This window comes from Choloepus didactylus, chromosome 22, assembly GCF_015220235.1.
Source record: "Choloepus didactylus isolate mChoDid1 chromosome 22, mChoDid1.pri, whole genome shotgun sequence".
Taxonomy (NCBI): domain Eukaryota; kingdom Metazoa; phylum Chordata; class Mammalia; order Pilosa; family Megalonychidae; genus Choloepus; species Choloepus didactylus.
The window spans coordinates 24,266,103-24,283,305 of NC_051328.1; the positions used below are offsets into that span (position 1 = coordinate 24,266,103).

At 37.5% G+C, this 17,203-nt stretch overlaps 1 protein-coding gene across 1 annotated transcript in view; it reads left to right on the forward strand.

Moving 5' to 3' along the window:
• SNTB2 (syntrophin beta 2) overlaps positions 1 to 15,810 on the forward strand; it is a 157,194-nt gene extending 141,384 nt beyond the window's left edge. Inside the window, exons 6-7 of the mRNA XM_037816055.1 lie at positions 6,894 to 7,078; positions 8,693 to 15,810. Of these exons, the coding sequence (XP_037671983.1) occupies positions 6,894 to 7,078; positions 8,693 to 8,785 (278 nt within the window). The 3' untranslated portion in view covers positions 8,786 to 15,810. The remainder of the gene's footprint in view (positions 1 to 6,893; positions 7,079 to 8,692) is intronic.
• The last annotated feature ends 1,393 nt before the right edge of the window (positions 15,811 to 17,203 follow it).

The following is a 17,203-nucleotide window of genomic DNA, read 5'->3' on the forward strand; positions in this document are numbered from 1 at the left end:
GACAAGGGCTCCTAGCTCCAGAGGGGCCATACACTTGGTGAAACCAGGAGTCGGCATTCTGAAACGAGTGAGTAAGCTGGCTGGAAGACCCACAGCCACGCGGCGGTCTGGGGAAGCCAGGGTTCAGCGTTTGGAGACTGGCTGGCTCTTTAAAAAAAAAAGGGGGGGGAAACCCAGGAGTGGCTGCAGCTGCGATTGTGGGAACCACGCAGTAAAACACAGCAAGAGGGGGCTGGGCAGGCCTCTCGGTGTCTGGCCGGGAAGATAGCCCGCTGCAGATACCCTTGGGTCCAGGGGAATGGAGAGGAGAGCTGGAAGCAGAAAGAAACCCCACGGCTCACAGCTGGCTCCCCGGAGGGCTGGATAAACTCCTGCCTGGGGCCATGCCCACAGCCCAGAGCCCCGCCAGTTGTCCCAGAGCTGGGAAAGAGGAACTGTGCGAGGAGGAGGGGGCTGAGACACCCTGTTCAGCCATCTTTGCGTCAGGCTGAGAGCGCCCCTGCATGGCCCGGCGGCCCGGGGCTTCCCTTGAGGGACGGTGCGCACTGATGACGTAGCATGGCATTCCCTCGGCTGAGCTCCTGGAGGATCGCGGCTGGGAGGGGGGACCCGCTCGGAGAACCCAGGGACACTACGCCAAGTCCGGTGGTTTGTGGATCAGCAAGAGAGAGGGTCTGGGGCTGAACTGAAATGAAGGCTTAGACTCTTGCGGCAGCCTTGGATCTCCGGGAACCTGGGGGATTTGAACATTAAAACTGCCCTTCCTCCCTGGCCACCTGTACACATGCCCCACATTCAGGGCAGACGGCTCCAGCAACACACCCAAACTGAGTTCTCCAACTGAACCCACAAGAATCATTTCCCCACACACCGCAGGAACAAGGTTGAGAACTGACTTGAGGGGTATAGGTTACTCACAGATGCCATCTGCTGGTTAGTTAGAGAAAGTGTACGTCACCAAACTGTTTCTGAAAAATTAGATCAATATCCCCTTTTTTTTTTTACAACTTGAAAGAACCCTATCAAGCAAAACAAATGCCAAGAGGCCAAAAACAACAGAAAATCTTAATGCCTATGATAAAACCAGAAGATATGGGGAATCCAACTCCAAACACACAAATCAAGGTATCGGAAGATACACAGTATCTCACAAAACTAATCAAAGAACTACAATAGAGGAACGAAAACATGGCAAAGGATTTAAAGGACATCAAGATGTCCTTTAACATGGCCCAGGATATAAGCGACATAAAGAAGACCCTAGAAGAGCATAAAGAAGACATTGCAAGAGTAAATAAAAAAAATAGGAGATCTTTTGGAAATAAAAGAAACTGTTGGCCAAATTAAAAAGACTCTGGATATTCACAATACAAGACTAGAGGAAGCTGAACAACATCTCAGTGTCCTAGAAGCCCACAGAACAGAAAATGAAAGAACAAAAGAAAGAATGAAGAAAAAAATCTAAAAAATCGAAATGGATCTCAGGGATACAATAGATAAAATAAAACATCCAAACTTAAGACTCATTGGTGTCCCAGAAGGGGAAGAGAAGGGTAAAGGTCTAGAAATAGTATTCAAAGAAATTGTTGGGGAAAACTTCCCAAACCTTCTACACAATATAAATACACAAAGCATAAATGCCCAGCGAACTCCAAATAGAATAAATCCAAATAAACCCACTCCGAGACATATTCTGATCAGACTGTCAAATACTGAAGAGAAGGAGCAAGTTCTGAAAGCAGCAAGAGAAAAGCAATTCACCACATACAAAGGAAACAACATAAGACTATTGTGACTACTCAGCGGCCACCATGGAGGCGAGAAGGCAGTGGCATGACATATTTAAAATTCTGAGAAAAATTTCCAACCAAGAATACTTTATCCAGCAAAACTCTCCTTCAAATTTGAGGGAGAGCTTAGGTTTTTCACAGACAAACAAATGCTGAGAGACTTTGCCAATAAAAGACCTGCCCTACTTCAGATTCTAAAGGGAGCCCTACCAACAGAGAAACAAAGAAAGGAGAAAGAGATATAGAGAATTTTAACAGACATATATAGTACCTTACATCCCAAATCACCAGGACACTCATTTTTCTCTAGTGATCACGGATCTTTCTCCAGAAGGGACCATAAGCTGGGACATAAAACAAGCCTCAATAAATTAAAAAAAAAAAAAAAAAATGAATATACTCAAAGCACATACTCCAACCACAATGGAATACAAATAGAAGTCAATAATTTTTGAACTGTAACTCCACTATTTACTTCCTACATGATATAAATACACAAACGCTAAGGACAAATCAGTGGTTCTGAACTCAATGTAAAATATGTAATTTTAAACAACTATATAAAGGTGGGGGAATGAAGGAGTATAGGAACATAGTTTATGTCTCCTATTGAAGTGAAGGTGGTATCAAAGAAAAACAAGACTGATATGGATTTAAGAGATTAATTTTAAGCCCCACAGTAAACACAAAGAAATTATCAGAGAATATAACCATAGAGATGAGAAGTAGAGTTTGGGTTAAGAGAAATGGGGGAAGGGACAATGGGGAGTTAAGAAATGAGTGTAGGGTTGCTGTTTGAGGTGACAGGAAATTTCTAGTAATGGATGGTGGGAAAGAGCATTACAACATTCTAAATGTGATTAAGCCCACTAATGAAATGCTAGGGAGGGGGTGGAATGGGACGATTTAGGCGGTATATATGTTTCCACAACTGAAAAAAAAAAAAGTCTAAATAGATGACGATTGAATGCCAAGGATGAACTTGGATGGGATTGGAGGATAGAGGACAGGTGGCTCAAAGGGACACAGTTGAGACATAAGGAAAAGGAAATATAGAATGTAAGCTTTGTATCATTGTTGAATCTCTTGTACTTCTTAGGTGTGCTTAATGGGATTGCATAAAGAATGTTCTTGTTCATGGGAAGTGTATATGTGGATTATAGGGTATGTTCAAGGATGTGTGCAGCTAACTCTAATATGTTCAGAAGACAGAGCAATAGATGATGGATGGTAGATAAGGAGGGAAAGAAATAGTGATGTGACAACATGTTAAAGTTGGTGGGTTGAGCTATTGGGGGAGGGGGGTCAGGGTAAGATGGAATTCTGTGTATGGGGCTAGTATTGTTTTTGCAACTGTTCATATAACTTTGAATTTATTTCAAAATAAAAAAAATTAAAATTAAAAAATAAAAATAAATAAAAGGTCCTACTTATAATGGGTTCACGTCTACAATAATGGATTAAGTTTAAGAACTTGTTTTTCTGGGGTACATACAGCTCCAAACCACCACACCAGCCATTCCTTCTTGACTAACAACTACTTTCTGTTTCAATTTAAAGCATCTAACTGATTCAGGGAAGATTTCCTGATTGCCGGACTAGTTTAGGTCCTCCCACTGTATGCTTCTATTTTTATATTCAATTCATTCATACACATTTATCACCTGCCTACTATCTGCTAGCTTCCATGTTAGACACTGGAAAGTCAAAAGCAGTATGACCCCTACCCTCATGGTGCCAGTAGATCAGTATGAGGGACAGATACTAATCAAAGAAGCATGTAAATACATGAAAAATGACAGTTGTAATCAGTGCTGCAAAGGAGCATAAATGTTCTGAATGAAGAATTGGAAAAAAGGATAGAGTATTCCAGGCTGCAGGAATAGCAATGCAAATACTCTGAAGTAGGAGAGAATTTAAAGAAGGCCAGGGTGGCTGGAGTACAGAGTAAGTGAGGGGGCATGTATTAGGAGATGAGCTTGAAGAGTTAGGTAGGAGCGACTACACATGCCTCATTCGCAGTGTTATCCCAACCAAAATGGGAAGCAGGAGAAGAGAGAGTTTTATGATCAGGTTGGTGTTTCTTCAGTGTAATTCTGTAATCATTGTGGAGAATGAATTAAGAAGAGTTAAGAGTAGGCTTATAGGCAAAGGGTGATGATAGTGGAGATGAGAATTAAATTGATTACAGAGATATTTAAAAGCTGGAAAAATGAATTTCAAAAAAGCTAGGAGATGAATTCAAAATGGGGAGAGGTAAAGAAGGGGTTGGAAGGGAGTTCTGAATTATGACATATAGCTAAATGGATGATGGTGTCATTTACAGAGATAGGGGACATAGGAAGAAGAATTAAAAATTGGGTTCATTGAGGTGCCTTGATACTTTCAAGTGGAAATATCTCATGGACAGCTGAATATATAGGAAAGGGATTTAAAGGAGATAAGCATTAGTGAGATAAATATGTTGCAGTTGAAGCCACAGATGTGGATAAGATCTTCTAAGGAGAGCATATAGAATGCTAAAAGAGAATAGGATTGAGTCTGGAGGAACTAAAACATTTATAGGCCAGATAGAGGAGATAGAGAAGTAGTAGGCAGAGTGGTAGGAGGAAAACTAGAGTGGGTGGGGGTGGTAAGTGAGATAAAAGCAGAAGGAGAGGAATGATCAACGGGGTCAAATGTGTCAGCTGGGATGGTTTAAGCTGAAATTAACAGAAAATGTACACTCAAACTAGAATAAACATTAAGGAAATGTATTGTCTTACATAAAAGAGAAAGGAAGAATAAAAGAGAGGAGTCTTCTCTTCCCAGTCATAGTTCTGATTGATCCACTTTTTGCCTCTGGGTTTTGGAATTTAACTGGCATAGGAGTTCTCTGGAGGATTTAAGTTTCTGAAGAATAAACTTAATGAGGGAAACTTTTATAGATCTCAGACAGGAATCCAGGTATTCTTTAGGGTTTTCGAGACTACTATTGACTTGGGCTTATGATACTGTGGTCATTTGGCATATCATATTTGGTTTATATGCCCACCCTAAAGCAGTAATAATCAACAGGGGAAAGCCATGCTCTGATTGCTCTAGAAGTTATCTACCCTGGAAGTTGAGGTCACCTTTCCCTGAAACCTATCAGGAGAGAATATAAACCAGAATAAAATTGGGGTTTGACTATAAAGGAAGAATGGAGAAATAGAAGCCAGCTAGACAACTAACAGTGAGTACTACAAGTATCAAGTAAGATGAAGGCTGAAGAAGAGGGTTGGATTTAGTAACATGGACATGGTTGGTGCTCTGAGTGGAGACACATTTGGTGATGTGATGGCAGTGGTAGATGGCAGAGGTCTGAGGAATAGGAGGTAAAACATGGAGAAACTGAGAATAGACAATTCTTTCAAGAAGTTTTGCTATAAATGGAGGAGAGAGGAGAGTAGTAGTTGGAGGAAGGTAGGGAATTGAATAGTGGCATTTCTTTTAATAAGGAGAGAGACTTGAACATTTTATAAAGTTAATGGGAAGACTCTGGTTAAGAGGGATATGTTAAAACATGAAAGAGAAATGAAAGGAATAATCAACCTTACACAGTTTTTGAGAAGGTGGGAGTGGATGTAATTTAAAGCACTGGTTGAAGGATTGGCCTTAGCCAGGAAGACGGACAGATGGGAGAGAGGAGAGAATGGGTAGAGATGTACTTCCCCATCATAATTACAATTTAACAAGTAGCTATAGAGCAAATTTCAAAGAATGCTGTGGGTTACAGTTCCACCATTTCAGTTCTTTCTTTCTAGCTATTCTAGTACCCTAACAACTAAGAAAAAGAAAATTATATAGAGTTCAGTATTCATAATCCTTTGTTAAATTCCACCTTGTCTGTTACTACCCTTCATCTAGTTTAATCACTTTCCCAGTCTTCAGGGATGTCTAGGCCGTTACCACCCTAACTTGTTCATGTTGAAAAGGAATGTCTAATTTATGGGAAAAGAAAATGCATCAGTTGATTTTCTTGAAGAGGCTATTGCCTCTGGGTTTTGGAATTTAACTGGCATAGGAGTTCTCTGGAGGATTTAAGTTTCTGAAGAACAAACTTAATGAGGGAAACTTTTATAGATCTCAGATAGGGATCTGGGTATTCTTTAGGGTTTTCAAGACTACTGTTGACTTGGGCTTATGATACTATGGTCATTTGGCATATCTAGCTGAAGCTTGACATGGGAGTAACCACCATGACAGCCTTTCTACTCTATTTGAATTCTCTTAGCCACTGAAACCTTATTTTGTTGCCTTTCTTTTCCCCCTTGTGGTCAAAAAGGCATTCTCAGCGCTTCAATGCCAGGTCAGACTCATTCCCAAAATTTATGTCCCACATCACCAGGGAGACTCATTCACCAACGGAAGTTTTTGACTAAGCCTTTGGGAGGTGGAACTCATTCCTCTACTCTACTGCTATGATATACAAGTTATGGTATTTGAAGAACCAAGATTATCTATGTAGCCTTCTCTTTGCTGGTCTAATATTGTTCTATCTTTATCAATGGAAAATGCTTCTGTAGTTAATGTCCTTGGCCTAATTGTTAACAACAGGAGAAAGTTTCTCACTTAAAAGGATCAGAATCCTACCTCTGGTTCATCTAAAAGTAAGACACCTCCCAGTTCGTTCTGCAGCATGAAGTTGAGGGCATCAAGTGGTAGTTGCATGAACTTTCCCAAGTCTTATGCTCTTCTCTAGCTCCTGTGATCTAGTGTGGAGGGTTATGTGTCTGGTATTCTCTGCCTTTAAGTCTTGCTCTTTAGGTTTAAAACGCATGTGGGGCATGCATTCCTTCCGGCTATAGTAGCTTCACTGTGACCTATTGGGGCCTAGAAGTTTTCCTCATGTGTAAATGTGATTTAAAATCTAAGCCATGAATATGCTTTATTTATTAAAACAAAAGGTTTATGTGGATTAAAGCAACAACAGAAAACACTTTAGAAGGTTTTTAATAAGCTAGGCATTATACATTCTCAAAACAAAGATTCTTTTTCCTTTTTTGAAGCCAGGAAAATCACTTTTCACTCAATAATTGAATAGGAAGTTTCCAGTAATGTGTTTTTCCTTGTTTTCAACAGGGTGCACATTAAATGGCCAAGAGGTAAGACTCACTGTTCACTATGAAAATGGATTCACTATCTCCAGGGAAAATGGAGGCTCCAGCAGCATATTGTACCGCTACCCCTTTGAAGGGCTGAAAATGTCTGCTGATGATGGCATCAGAAATCTGTATCTGGATTTTGGTGGTCCTGAGGGAGAACTGGTAAGAGTGTTTTAGAAAAATGTGTTTATTGTAATAGTTATTCTTTTTCTTTCTCATTGCTTCTTACCTCTTGTATAGAAAATTATGGATCGACACTCTATTTGGAATCAAGAAATTGTTCTTCAGTTTTCAAAGTGGTATTGGGTTTGGATTTTTTTTTTTCTTTCTTCATGTTACGAAACTATTCCCTTTTTTAAAAAATCAGTTTTATTTGAATGTTAGAAAGAAAAAATAGATCGCCCCTTTAAGAAACAGGTCTTTATCAAAATAAAGATATAAGATATAAAATACTAAAACTGGCAGACTTTGCTAAACAAATTCCATCCATTGCTATTATCAGCACTTTGTTAGGATAAGAGTTAACATTAATAGAATGACTTGGTTGCTATAGAAACTCTGCTTATCTGACAAAAAGATACTGAGATCTATCCACTCAGCCATCGTCGTCTTTGACCTCCTTGTCCTTGAAAGAAAATACCAACAGTCATTGTTCTCCTTAGAGGAATGAAATATTTGAATCAACTATACTTCAGAAATAAAGAATGATTAAGGAATAAAATAATGCCTTTTCTCTTTCATCAACAGTGATCCAGTAGTTCAAGTCTTAATATAAGTGAAATCTTATGTCCACTAACACTATTACAATAGGTGTAAATTCAGAAACGTATACTCCTGCAATCTTTGAACTGAAAAAGACTTTAAAGATAACATAATTCAACCTCCAAATGAGTAACCTGTAATTAGAAATTCTGTTTTAAATGAGGAACCTTTAGGAGAATGAGGACAGGCAACGAACCAGAGCTTTTCAAAGCTTTGGGCAGTAGCAAGACTTAAATGTTTTTCTCTATTAAATCAATTTCTGTTAAACTAACCAGTTGTTAGTAGCAATTGCTATTTAACAAGCAAAGTGTTAAATTACACCTAGCTATTTATGTATTTTTAATCTTTGCTTTATATTGAATATATGCAAAGTTTATTGATGAAATTAATATTCTATAACTTGTGCCTGTAATAAAGTTGTATTTTTCTTTAAAAACCACAGTTAAAACTGTGTCATATTGCTGGTATCTGCTGTCAGTGCCAAAGATTGACTAAACCTGTTGACTCCTGCAACCTGTCTCCAGGTCTCCTTGGTCTCTGGTGGCTGCCGTCCGGAATGAAGGCCCATGCTAGGAGGGCATAATTAACCTCAAGAGCTGTCATTTCTACCACAAACCTACAGAGGGCATCGAAAATCTCACCCATAGATGGTCACACTGCAGCTTAGTTCACTGTAGTTCCCCTGGGAATAATCAGTACAACTGATGGTCTCCATATAGGATATTCCTCTTTATCTTAAGTCCTCTATTTTTCCTTCTTCCTACCAGGCATGGTATGCCACCCATTGTATCCTAGTTGTGGATGTGAAACCTCACACTGGTGTTTAATTATGATATGCAGTAACTTTATTTCTGAGTGCACTTTAGTTTATGGCCTTAAGTTCCCAAGAGTTTCTGTCGCTTTGGCACATTGTTTATACAAGCTCTTTGTAAAAAGTGGAACGTCACATCCAAATAGGTTTGTTTATTAAGGTGTGTATACGTGGTAGCGATAATTGATGTCTTTTCTCCACAGACCATGGACCTACACTCTTGTCCAAAGCCGATTGTATTTGTGTTGCACACGTTCTTGTCAGCCAAAGTCACTCGCATGGGACTGCTTGTATGAGCAGCAACAAATCAGAAAAGAGCCTTGAATGAATGTCACAAGAAATATTTCCACCTCAAAAAAGAAAGAAAAGAAAAGAAGCACAAAAAGAATGCTCTTTGCTCTCTCCTCTAGCACAGTGCCTTGACAAGGACCTGCAAATCACTGCTGAACCATAACCATGTTTAAAGAAGAGCCTACCTTTCACAAGCTACCTTGGCCAGAAATACTAGGACCTCTAATAAGTTCCAAAATGAAGCTGTTGATTTATTTTCCAGTATCACAATGTGGTTTATAAGTAATTGGGTTTATTTCCCCTCTTCAGGATGGCTCATTGTTTTTCTTTTTGAACATAAGTAAACATATGAGAGTTGTTTTCTTGCTTTTCTTCCTGTAGGAGCTATTTCGGGCTTAGCCTTGATCTCTTATTTAAGCCCATTCCTTCCCAGATGCTAGTTTGCTGTAGCTAAGTTTCTGTGATTATACGTTTCTTGGTTGTTTCTGATGGGTTATACATTTTGTTGGAGTTTACTGTTCTTACTTGTTCCTGCTGCCTGTGAAGTGTGCATCACCACGGGTTCTTCCATCTGTCCTGGCTCTTGCTACATCTCACTCCAGCCATCACTTCCCACCTTATTACAAGCTTTGCCCCTCGTAAGTGCTAACTTAAGGACTTAGAACTTGGAAAATTTAATTTTCCTCACCTTCCACTCCCTTTCTGGTAGTGAACATGTTGAAGAGCAAGTTGGAGACCATGTTTTAAAGAAAAGGTTTGCTTGTTTTAGGTTTTTCTGATTTTACTTTAGGTAGAAGCCAGAGGATGATATGAGATTTATTTTTAAAGAAACTCCTCATTTTAGCCTAAGCCATTTTTTACTGCTAACCAATTGTGCCTTTGGTTAGGGCTAGTGGAGCTTTATTGTCACTATTTGAATAACGGATATCACTGCCATTCCAGGGAGATCATCTGTCCTAGTTTTGAGAAATTAGTCTTTGAAGTGGGTTACCTTGACTGCATCTTTTCTAGTTGGCACATCCCTTTGAGAAAGTTAATCTTGAAGAACCAGCTTGTTTAAAGCGTAGACTTTGCGGTGAAGCCGGCTTTTCAGCACAAACATGTCAATTCACTTTGAGCTGTGTGAGCCCGTGCAGGATCCTGTCCCTGGCCCTCTCCCTTTGTGACATGGACCAACAGCTGCTAATTCAAGACTCAGTGTTGGTTCTACGCATCCAACAGTGGGCAGGGTGACAAGACCATGGGACAACCACCTAGATTTTGTTAGGCATTGCCAGATGTCATCATTAGGACTTAGTAGTTGTAAGATTGTTAGTTTTGTGGTATTGGAAAATCACACTCAGCTTATTTTTTCCTAATTATGCAGGAGGTATATATTTGACATTTAAAATAATGTAATATCCATATAATATTCCAAGATTAGCAGTGCCAGAATCTGAAAGAAAAGATAATATTGACTTGGATATTCTCTATCCTTGCTGAACATCATTTACTAGATGTATCAGGAGTGCCATAAGGGGATGTGGAGGAGTGTGGCACTTGGAAGAGGAAAAAAAGAAAACACAGCTGTATATGCAAAACATAAGCTATTTGGCTTGAGTGCGAACTGGTAGGGAGGGCATGTGAAATAGACTTTTGAACAGAGTTTGTTCCAGTTAGTTCCAGTTAGACATTGTAAAACCGGTCAGTCCTCCCCGACCGTGTGCAGTAAGATTGACACATGCAGAGATGGGGGAAAGAAGTTTGTTCTTTCCCCAGCTCCACATAATGTTTCAAGGTCCAAAAATGAATTATCTGATCTGCTTAAAACTGTAGAAATTAAAATCTAGACTACAGTATGTTTTTCAAGAGCTTTTATGTTTTGAAAATTCATAAACCTAATTTTAGTTCCATCTGGGAAAAATTTGCAAATTGGGAAAGAAAAAAATGTCTTGAAGGTCCAACCATGTTTTCTGAAAGCACAATTTCAACACATAATGGTTTGAGATAACCGTACCATTAATATGGGAAGTTTAATGGTGCAGACACAGACTTCGGTGGCAAAGCCATTAGATTGAGGTTTCCTGTGTTATTGTGAAAGGCTAAGCCACTGGGAAAATTTGCAGGGGGAGCTTCTGGAGTCACTCTGCTCATTAGTTATATGAAAAAGAGCTGTAAAAAAGAAGGTGAGCTTAAAGTTTGGGCAGGAGAGACGAAACGTGTGCATTTCTGCTCCTTTTGTGCAAGCTTAAACTGTCATATAGAGCCAAGATCAATAGGGTTTTTAATAATTTGCCTTTCAAGTCTTGATGTGAAATGAAAGTATATGGGAGGTTTGCTTTGTCCACTAGCAGCCCCACGAGCAAGAGCCCTTAAGCTGCTTATTTTATGTATTTTAACAGCTTTCCAATTATGGGTGACCAGGTTATTTTTCAATTAAGTGTGTGGCATTTTCAAACCACAAATGAAGTGTTTTTTATGAATGAGACAGCCTTGATAAATAACATATTTTGTATTTAGATGCCATAATATGGCAAATTATTTTCAAATGATAAATAGGCTTTTGATATTCCACCTCTTTTACAGTACCAGGTAACTTAATTTCTTTTTCATTTTGAATTAGGAAAATTATTGATAATGTTATGGGCTTTCCATGTGTCAAATAGAAGGGAAACTGCAGAGTAGTGTCCCCTCATTCGGGTGGACCAATTCCTCTGCCCACTGAGACCTGGGGCTTAGAATCTTCTCCATATTCCAAGCATGTGTCTGTAAGCAGCCAATCAGTATGTGAAAAGTCTCCCTCCTCTTTCCCTTAAACTTCTCTCCTTCTCTAGCTCCATTAAAAAAAAAAAGGAAAGGATCAGTTTTTTCTTTTCTGAAAAAGGTAATTCTTTTCTTGAAAAGTCATCAAATGAACCTTACCCAGAAATTAGCATCCTAATATTTTATGTGAAGAAATACTTTAATGTATGTTTATACAGTATTTATAAGATAGTTGAACTTATGTAAACTCACCTACCTGCTAGGCAGAGTTTTATGTTAAATGTTGGGACATGTACAGGCAATCGAAAATATTACTTTAAATATCATTTACCCATTTTAACACCGTGTTTTAGCACTTTTTAGGCCAAGTAAAGTCTGATAAGGTCTGTTTTTTATCATCTGTACTGTCACTAACTTTGTTACTGAAACTTATTACAAGGCAGGGGAGATAGTAAATTATTTAATTCTTGTATTTTTATAAGTAGAAAAATCCAACAAATGGCTAAATTGTTACTAATTATTTGTTTTCTTATCCTCCTAAGTAGGATGGTAACAAAGATTTTTTTAGCTGATTAAATGCAGTTAGCTGATAAAAATTTCTTTAAAAAAAAATTAAGCTGTGTGGAATATGGACAAGATTTTGTTTCTCCCAGAAAAACAGGTTTAACTGTAAATGGTTTTGCTTGACAAGGAATGTGACCACTTTGATAAAAGATTATGATGGATTTTTTTTTTTCTGAGAATCTCCTGGTCTTCCTATTTAATTTATATATGCATGTGGTGATATTTGTATGTGTTCAAAAATATAGAAGACCCTCTCCATATTTTTAATGCAAATTACCTTGTAAGCTAATATGCAAATTCTGTTAAAAGCCCTCCCTGCTTAAAGAGTCAAATAATTTTGAAGCGTTCAGGGAAAACCTGTAGACTTAAGCACTTTGTCTGCTTTTTTGTATCTTATGTTGGACACTTATGCTGACTTATATTCTTTTTATTTTCACTGGTTATAAGCTATATATAAATATATATAATATTTATCCAAATATCCAGCATACGTTTCCATGTTGCTGCCATCATTGATTGATGCCACAATTGAACTGTCTGGTTAGAAAGCCAAAGGTCTTCTTTTTTCAATTCCTAATGAAGAAATAAAATTCCAAATTTCTTTGGTCCCAAAGAAAATTGCTTGGATAAGATCTGAATATCTGTGAAATAAAAAGAGACTTAATTAAATTTGGGATTCTGCTTAAACTTTAAGTTGAATTTCACAATCATCATATTAATTCTTTTTATATAGCTCTATCAGGTATTATATGTGACAGGTTGATATTATTGTCTACCTTGAGTTTGGAAACCTCTTTCAGTTAAATTTGAATTATTATTGTTGGTTTGTTTGGTGTTTTCCTCCTGAATGTAAAAGTAGAGGAATCTGCCACCTTCTAACATTCTCTTTTGTGGTAATTGCCTGGTAATGGAGAATTATTTCCACTTTTCACATACTATCTATCTTTAAAATATAACAGCAGCAGTTCTACTTATTTTTTAAGCTTTTTTTTTCACTGTGCTGATAATTCTAAAATAATTACGCTGTATAACAGGATTATGTATTTTTGAGCAATATAGGGATTCCTATACTGTAATATTAAGTGAAAGTTATTTTACACTGGTAATAGACTGTTTAAGTGGCTGATTTGAAACCCTTTCTCTAAAAAAATAAAAACAAAAACCTTTAGTAGATCAGTGATACAAGTTTGTCCTCTTAAAGGACAGAGTTTCAAATTAAGGTGCAGTAAACAGGCACTTAAGGCACATCCACTTTCTTGTCTCTTGATACTAGCTAAACTGCCAACCAGAAGAATGGTTATTTTATATATTAACTTGGAAGACTATTTTAACAAGATACCTTCTTTTGTTTCAGAATGTTAAAACTTGAGCTTATCTCTTGCCACCTCTTATTCTTACTTTCCCGCTTTGGGCAACTGAACCAAAGCATATTCCAGTTTTAAAAATGAATCTGCAGTTGATGTAATGTGTAAATATGCCTTTTGCAGATGAGTGCTTGCTCTTCAGTGAATATTTGGTTATAGTTAACAAAAATCTACCATAAGAATATAATCCTTGAATTGCCCAAAAATAGAGTGGTTAAAACTAGAGAAATGATACTTTATTATAAAATTAGGTATCCGTGTATAGTTTTAATTTCTGAGTCCTCTAAAGTACCTTTCTTGGTTTTGCAGTAATCTTATCTCCATGCCATTGACACACATGCGTTTTAGTTTTTTGAGTCCCTTTTTATCCCAATCACTTACATACCCTTGGAACCTGATTGTTCTATCACTACTCTTCCAAAGTGACAGAAATCATGTATGACTAGACAAAATGTTCTTTGGGGACTCAGGAAAATTTTGAAACTGCAAGGATAATTAATTACATTAATTCATGTATTCTTTAATTTAATAAGCATTTATTAATGCTCATTTCTGCACCAGACGCTCAGAAGGGTCCAAAAGAAAGTTCCTGCCCTCAAGTAGCATGTAATCCATTACTTTTCAGTCTCACCATGCCATCTATTTATCAAAGAGTGGTTAAGTAATTAACCACTTTGTATTTTTATCAAAGTGCATTTCTAGTTCTGCTTATCTGGATCTTACGAACTGGAAAATGTTTAAAAGATGTTTGAGCTTTGATCTATGCACATTTAACTAGGTCATTCTTTTCATAATGCATGAATTTTTTTTAATGCAAAATAGACTTTAGTTTGGGAGGGAGTTCAGCATAGAATATCAGTAAGATAAATCACAACAATAAGAAGTAAGCTCTATCGCCCAAAGTGGTTCAAGGGAATATTTTTTAAAGAAATGCTTCTTTTAAACTATAAACAGTAAAGCTAAATATATGTTTCATCTACCCCCTATTTCTAAGTTGTGCTAACCCATTCATCTTTTCACTGATATCCTTTAAACATGTCATTTGTTGAAAGTCCTTACACATGGTAGAAAGTACTTCTTCATTAATGATAGATCACGATGTACTTAAAACTTTGCAAAATTCCTCTTACTCTGCAACACTCTGGCATTGAAACTCAGTAAAAAGAGCACCTAAGGAAAATAAGAGATATTGATTGAATATTTCCATAATTTACATACAGTCCCTTTCCATCCATTTATCATTAGGGTCAGCTTTTTGGGCAACAACTTTAGTTGTGCCCAAAAAGTGCCTGAGCGATCTGTGATTGGAATGTCTTGTGAAACATAGTCAAATGGGCTTCTTCCCCTTTGTTTTCAAGTGTCCTGGAGTTGTGCACAAAAATTAGGTCATGCCTTGAGTGTCTTGGTCATTACATTAAACATAACTCTTTGACAATCAGGTGCTAATGATTGTGTATTACTGGAACCAGCACATGACTATGGTAATATAAGAATCTGTTCCTCCTAGGTTGGAAGAAGCACTTTCGTCTAATCTCTGTCCTGTATAAATTGGTATCAGTTATGTTTTTCCACTTATATTTTGTGACTTGACAAGATTTGGGGGAGAACAAATGATTTAAACTAAGTTTCAGGTTCAGGGTGTTTAAATTTCAGGCATAATCATCATCTCAGTAGTCATCTCATCTTGTAACAAATCTGCCCTTATAATAAGAACCAGTTTCAAATCGTTTTCTCCAGTATAGGACTCCAGTGTTACGTTTACAATCTGTTGGATGAGTTCAGCATTATAAGACTTTGGTGCCCAAAGAATGTTTTCCCTTTTGATACCAAACCTGAGATCCTTCAGAAAACATTGTGGCAAACCACTACCTAAGAAGGCCTATTTTGGCTAATTTGTGCAAATTGTGATTATACCCACTTGTATATATTCTGTCCTGTGCAACTTAACATTTTTGTTACATAGTAAGGCTTCAAAAGCTAGAATAATACTTCTACAGAGTTAAAAGTATATGATATTCTGGGTTTTTCTTCTTTTTAGGACCCTGTATTTAAACAAGACTTCCTTTTAAGTCTTGTTTAAGATATAAGTCTCAAATCTTCTGGCATCACCAGGCTGCCACATCAAAAACCCATGGTATAAAACAGGGCAGTATTTGTTCTTAATATTATGAGGAAAAAAAAAAAAAAAGTTTTATGTGTACTCTGTAAGTGTAGATGCATAAGCAACACTTCCCCTTGAGTTGCATATCAGCATATAGCATTGTACATTACAATGAAAATTTGTAACTTAGGGGTATTATATATATACATACATATGTACCTTTGTAACCTTCATACTGTAAATAAAAAAAATTGCTTTAGACTTGTTTTTTGTTTGTTTGTTCATTTTTTGTATGTTGAAATAGTTTCTAACCTACAGGAAAATTTCAAAGACCTCCTACATCCTCTTCACCCAAATTTCCCAAATAGTAACATTTGACCACATTTGTTCCATTAACCCTCTCTTGTCTTTTTCTGATATGGTACCCTATCACCCTTAAATTTTCTAGAGTGTACCTCCCCAAAACAAAGACATTGTCCTACGTTGCTATTGCATAGCCCTCCCAATCAGGAAATCAACTTTACAATACTACCATCCAAACCATAGACCCCGTTCAGATGATGCCAACTATCTCAATATGGTCTCCATTTCCTTTCTGGTCCAGGATCCTATCAACTACCACATGTCACATTTTTGTTGTCACATCTCTTCAGTCTCTTCAGTCTGGAACAGTTCCTCATTCTGGCCCTAATTCTCATGTCCTTGACAATCTCAAAGAGCACACATTTTTCATTCTGCAGAATGACCCTCCACCCGGGACCAGCTAATATAACATTATGACCAGAGCAGGTCATGCATTCTTGGCAGGAATCCCAAGAAGCAATGCCATGCTGTTCACAGAGTATCATATTAATAGGCCCAAGATGTTGACCCATTCCTCCATTGGCAAAACTAATTTTGATCACCCAGTCAAGTTAGTGACCCCACCGTTTCACTCTTTGTATTTGAATAGCATTTTGTGGGGAGATATTCTGATATTATGCCAATAATTCTGTTCTTTATCAAACCCACCAGCCTTAGCACCCATTACTAACTCCTGCCTGTATGGTCCACCACTGTGATGGTTGCCAATGATGATTATCTATTATTATCATTCCTTCCACATTTATTAGTTGGCATTCCACAGTGTTCAAGAATTTCTCCTCTCCCATTTATTGATTTATATTAAAGACTTGTGGATTCCTATAATTTTAAATGGATTTTCATTCAGCATTTATTTATTTTGATGTCCAAATCATCCTAGATTTGGCCAGTGAAGACCCTTTCAAACTGGCTACTGTGTCTCTGTTGTTTAACTTTTTATTTTGATATACTTTCAAACTTAGACAGCTGGAAAATAATACAAATGTCATACAGAGAACTCCAACATACTGCAACCCAGACCACCAGATCCACCAATTCCAACTCTGCCATATTTTCTGTATCACTCCATCCATTTATCTGTTGGTCTGTCTATCCATTTATCAATCCATTTTATAAATACTTGAGGATAGGTTGTATACATCATGATCCTTGAAAACTTAATACTGCCCTGTACTTTTCCTAAGAATAGGGACATTCATATATGTAACCACCTTAAGTGCAGCTATCATGCTCAAGAAATTTAATATTGATATAATTTTTCATATGTCCTAATAATGTCCCTTCGAGCC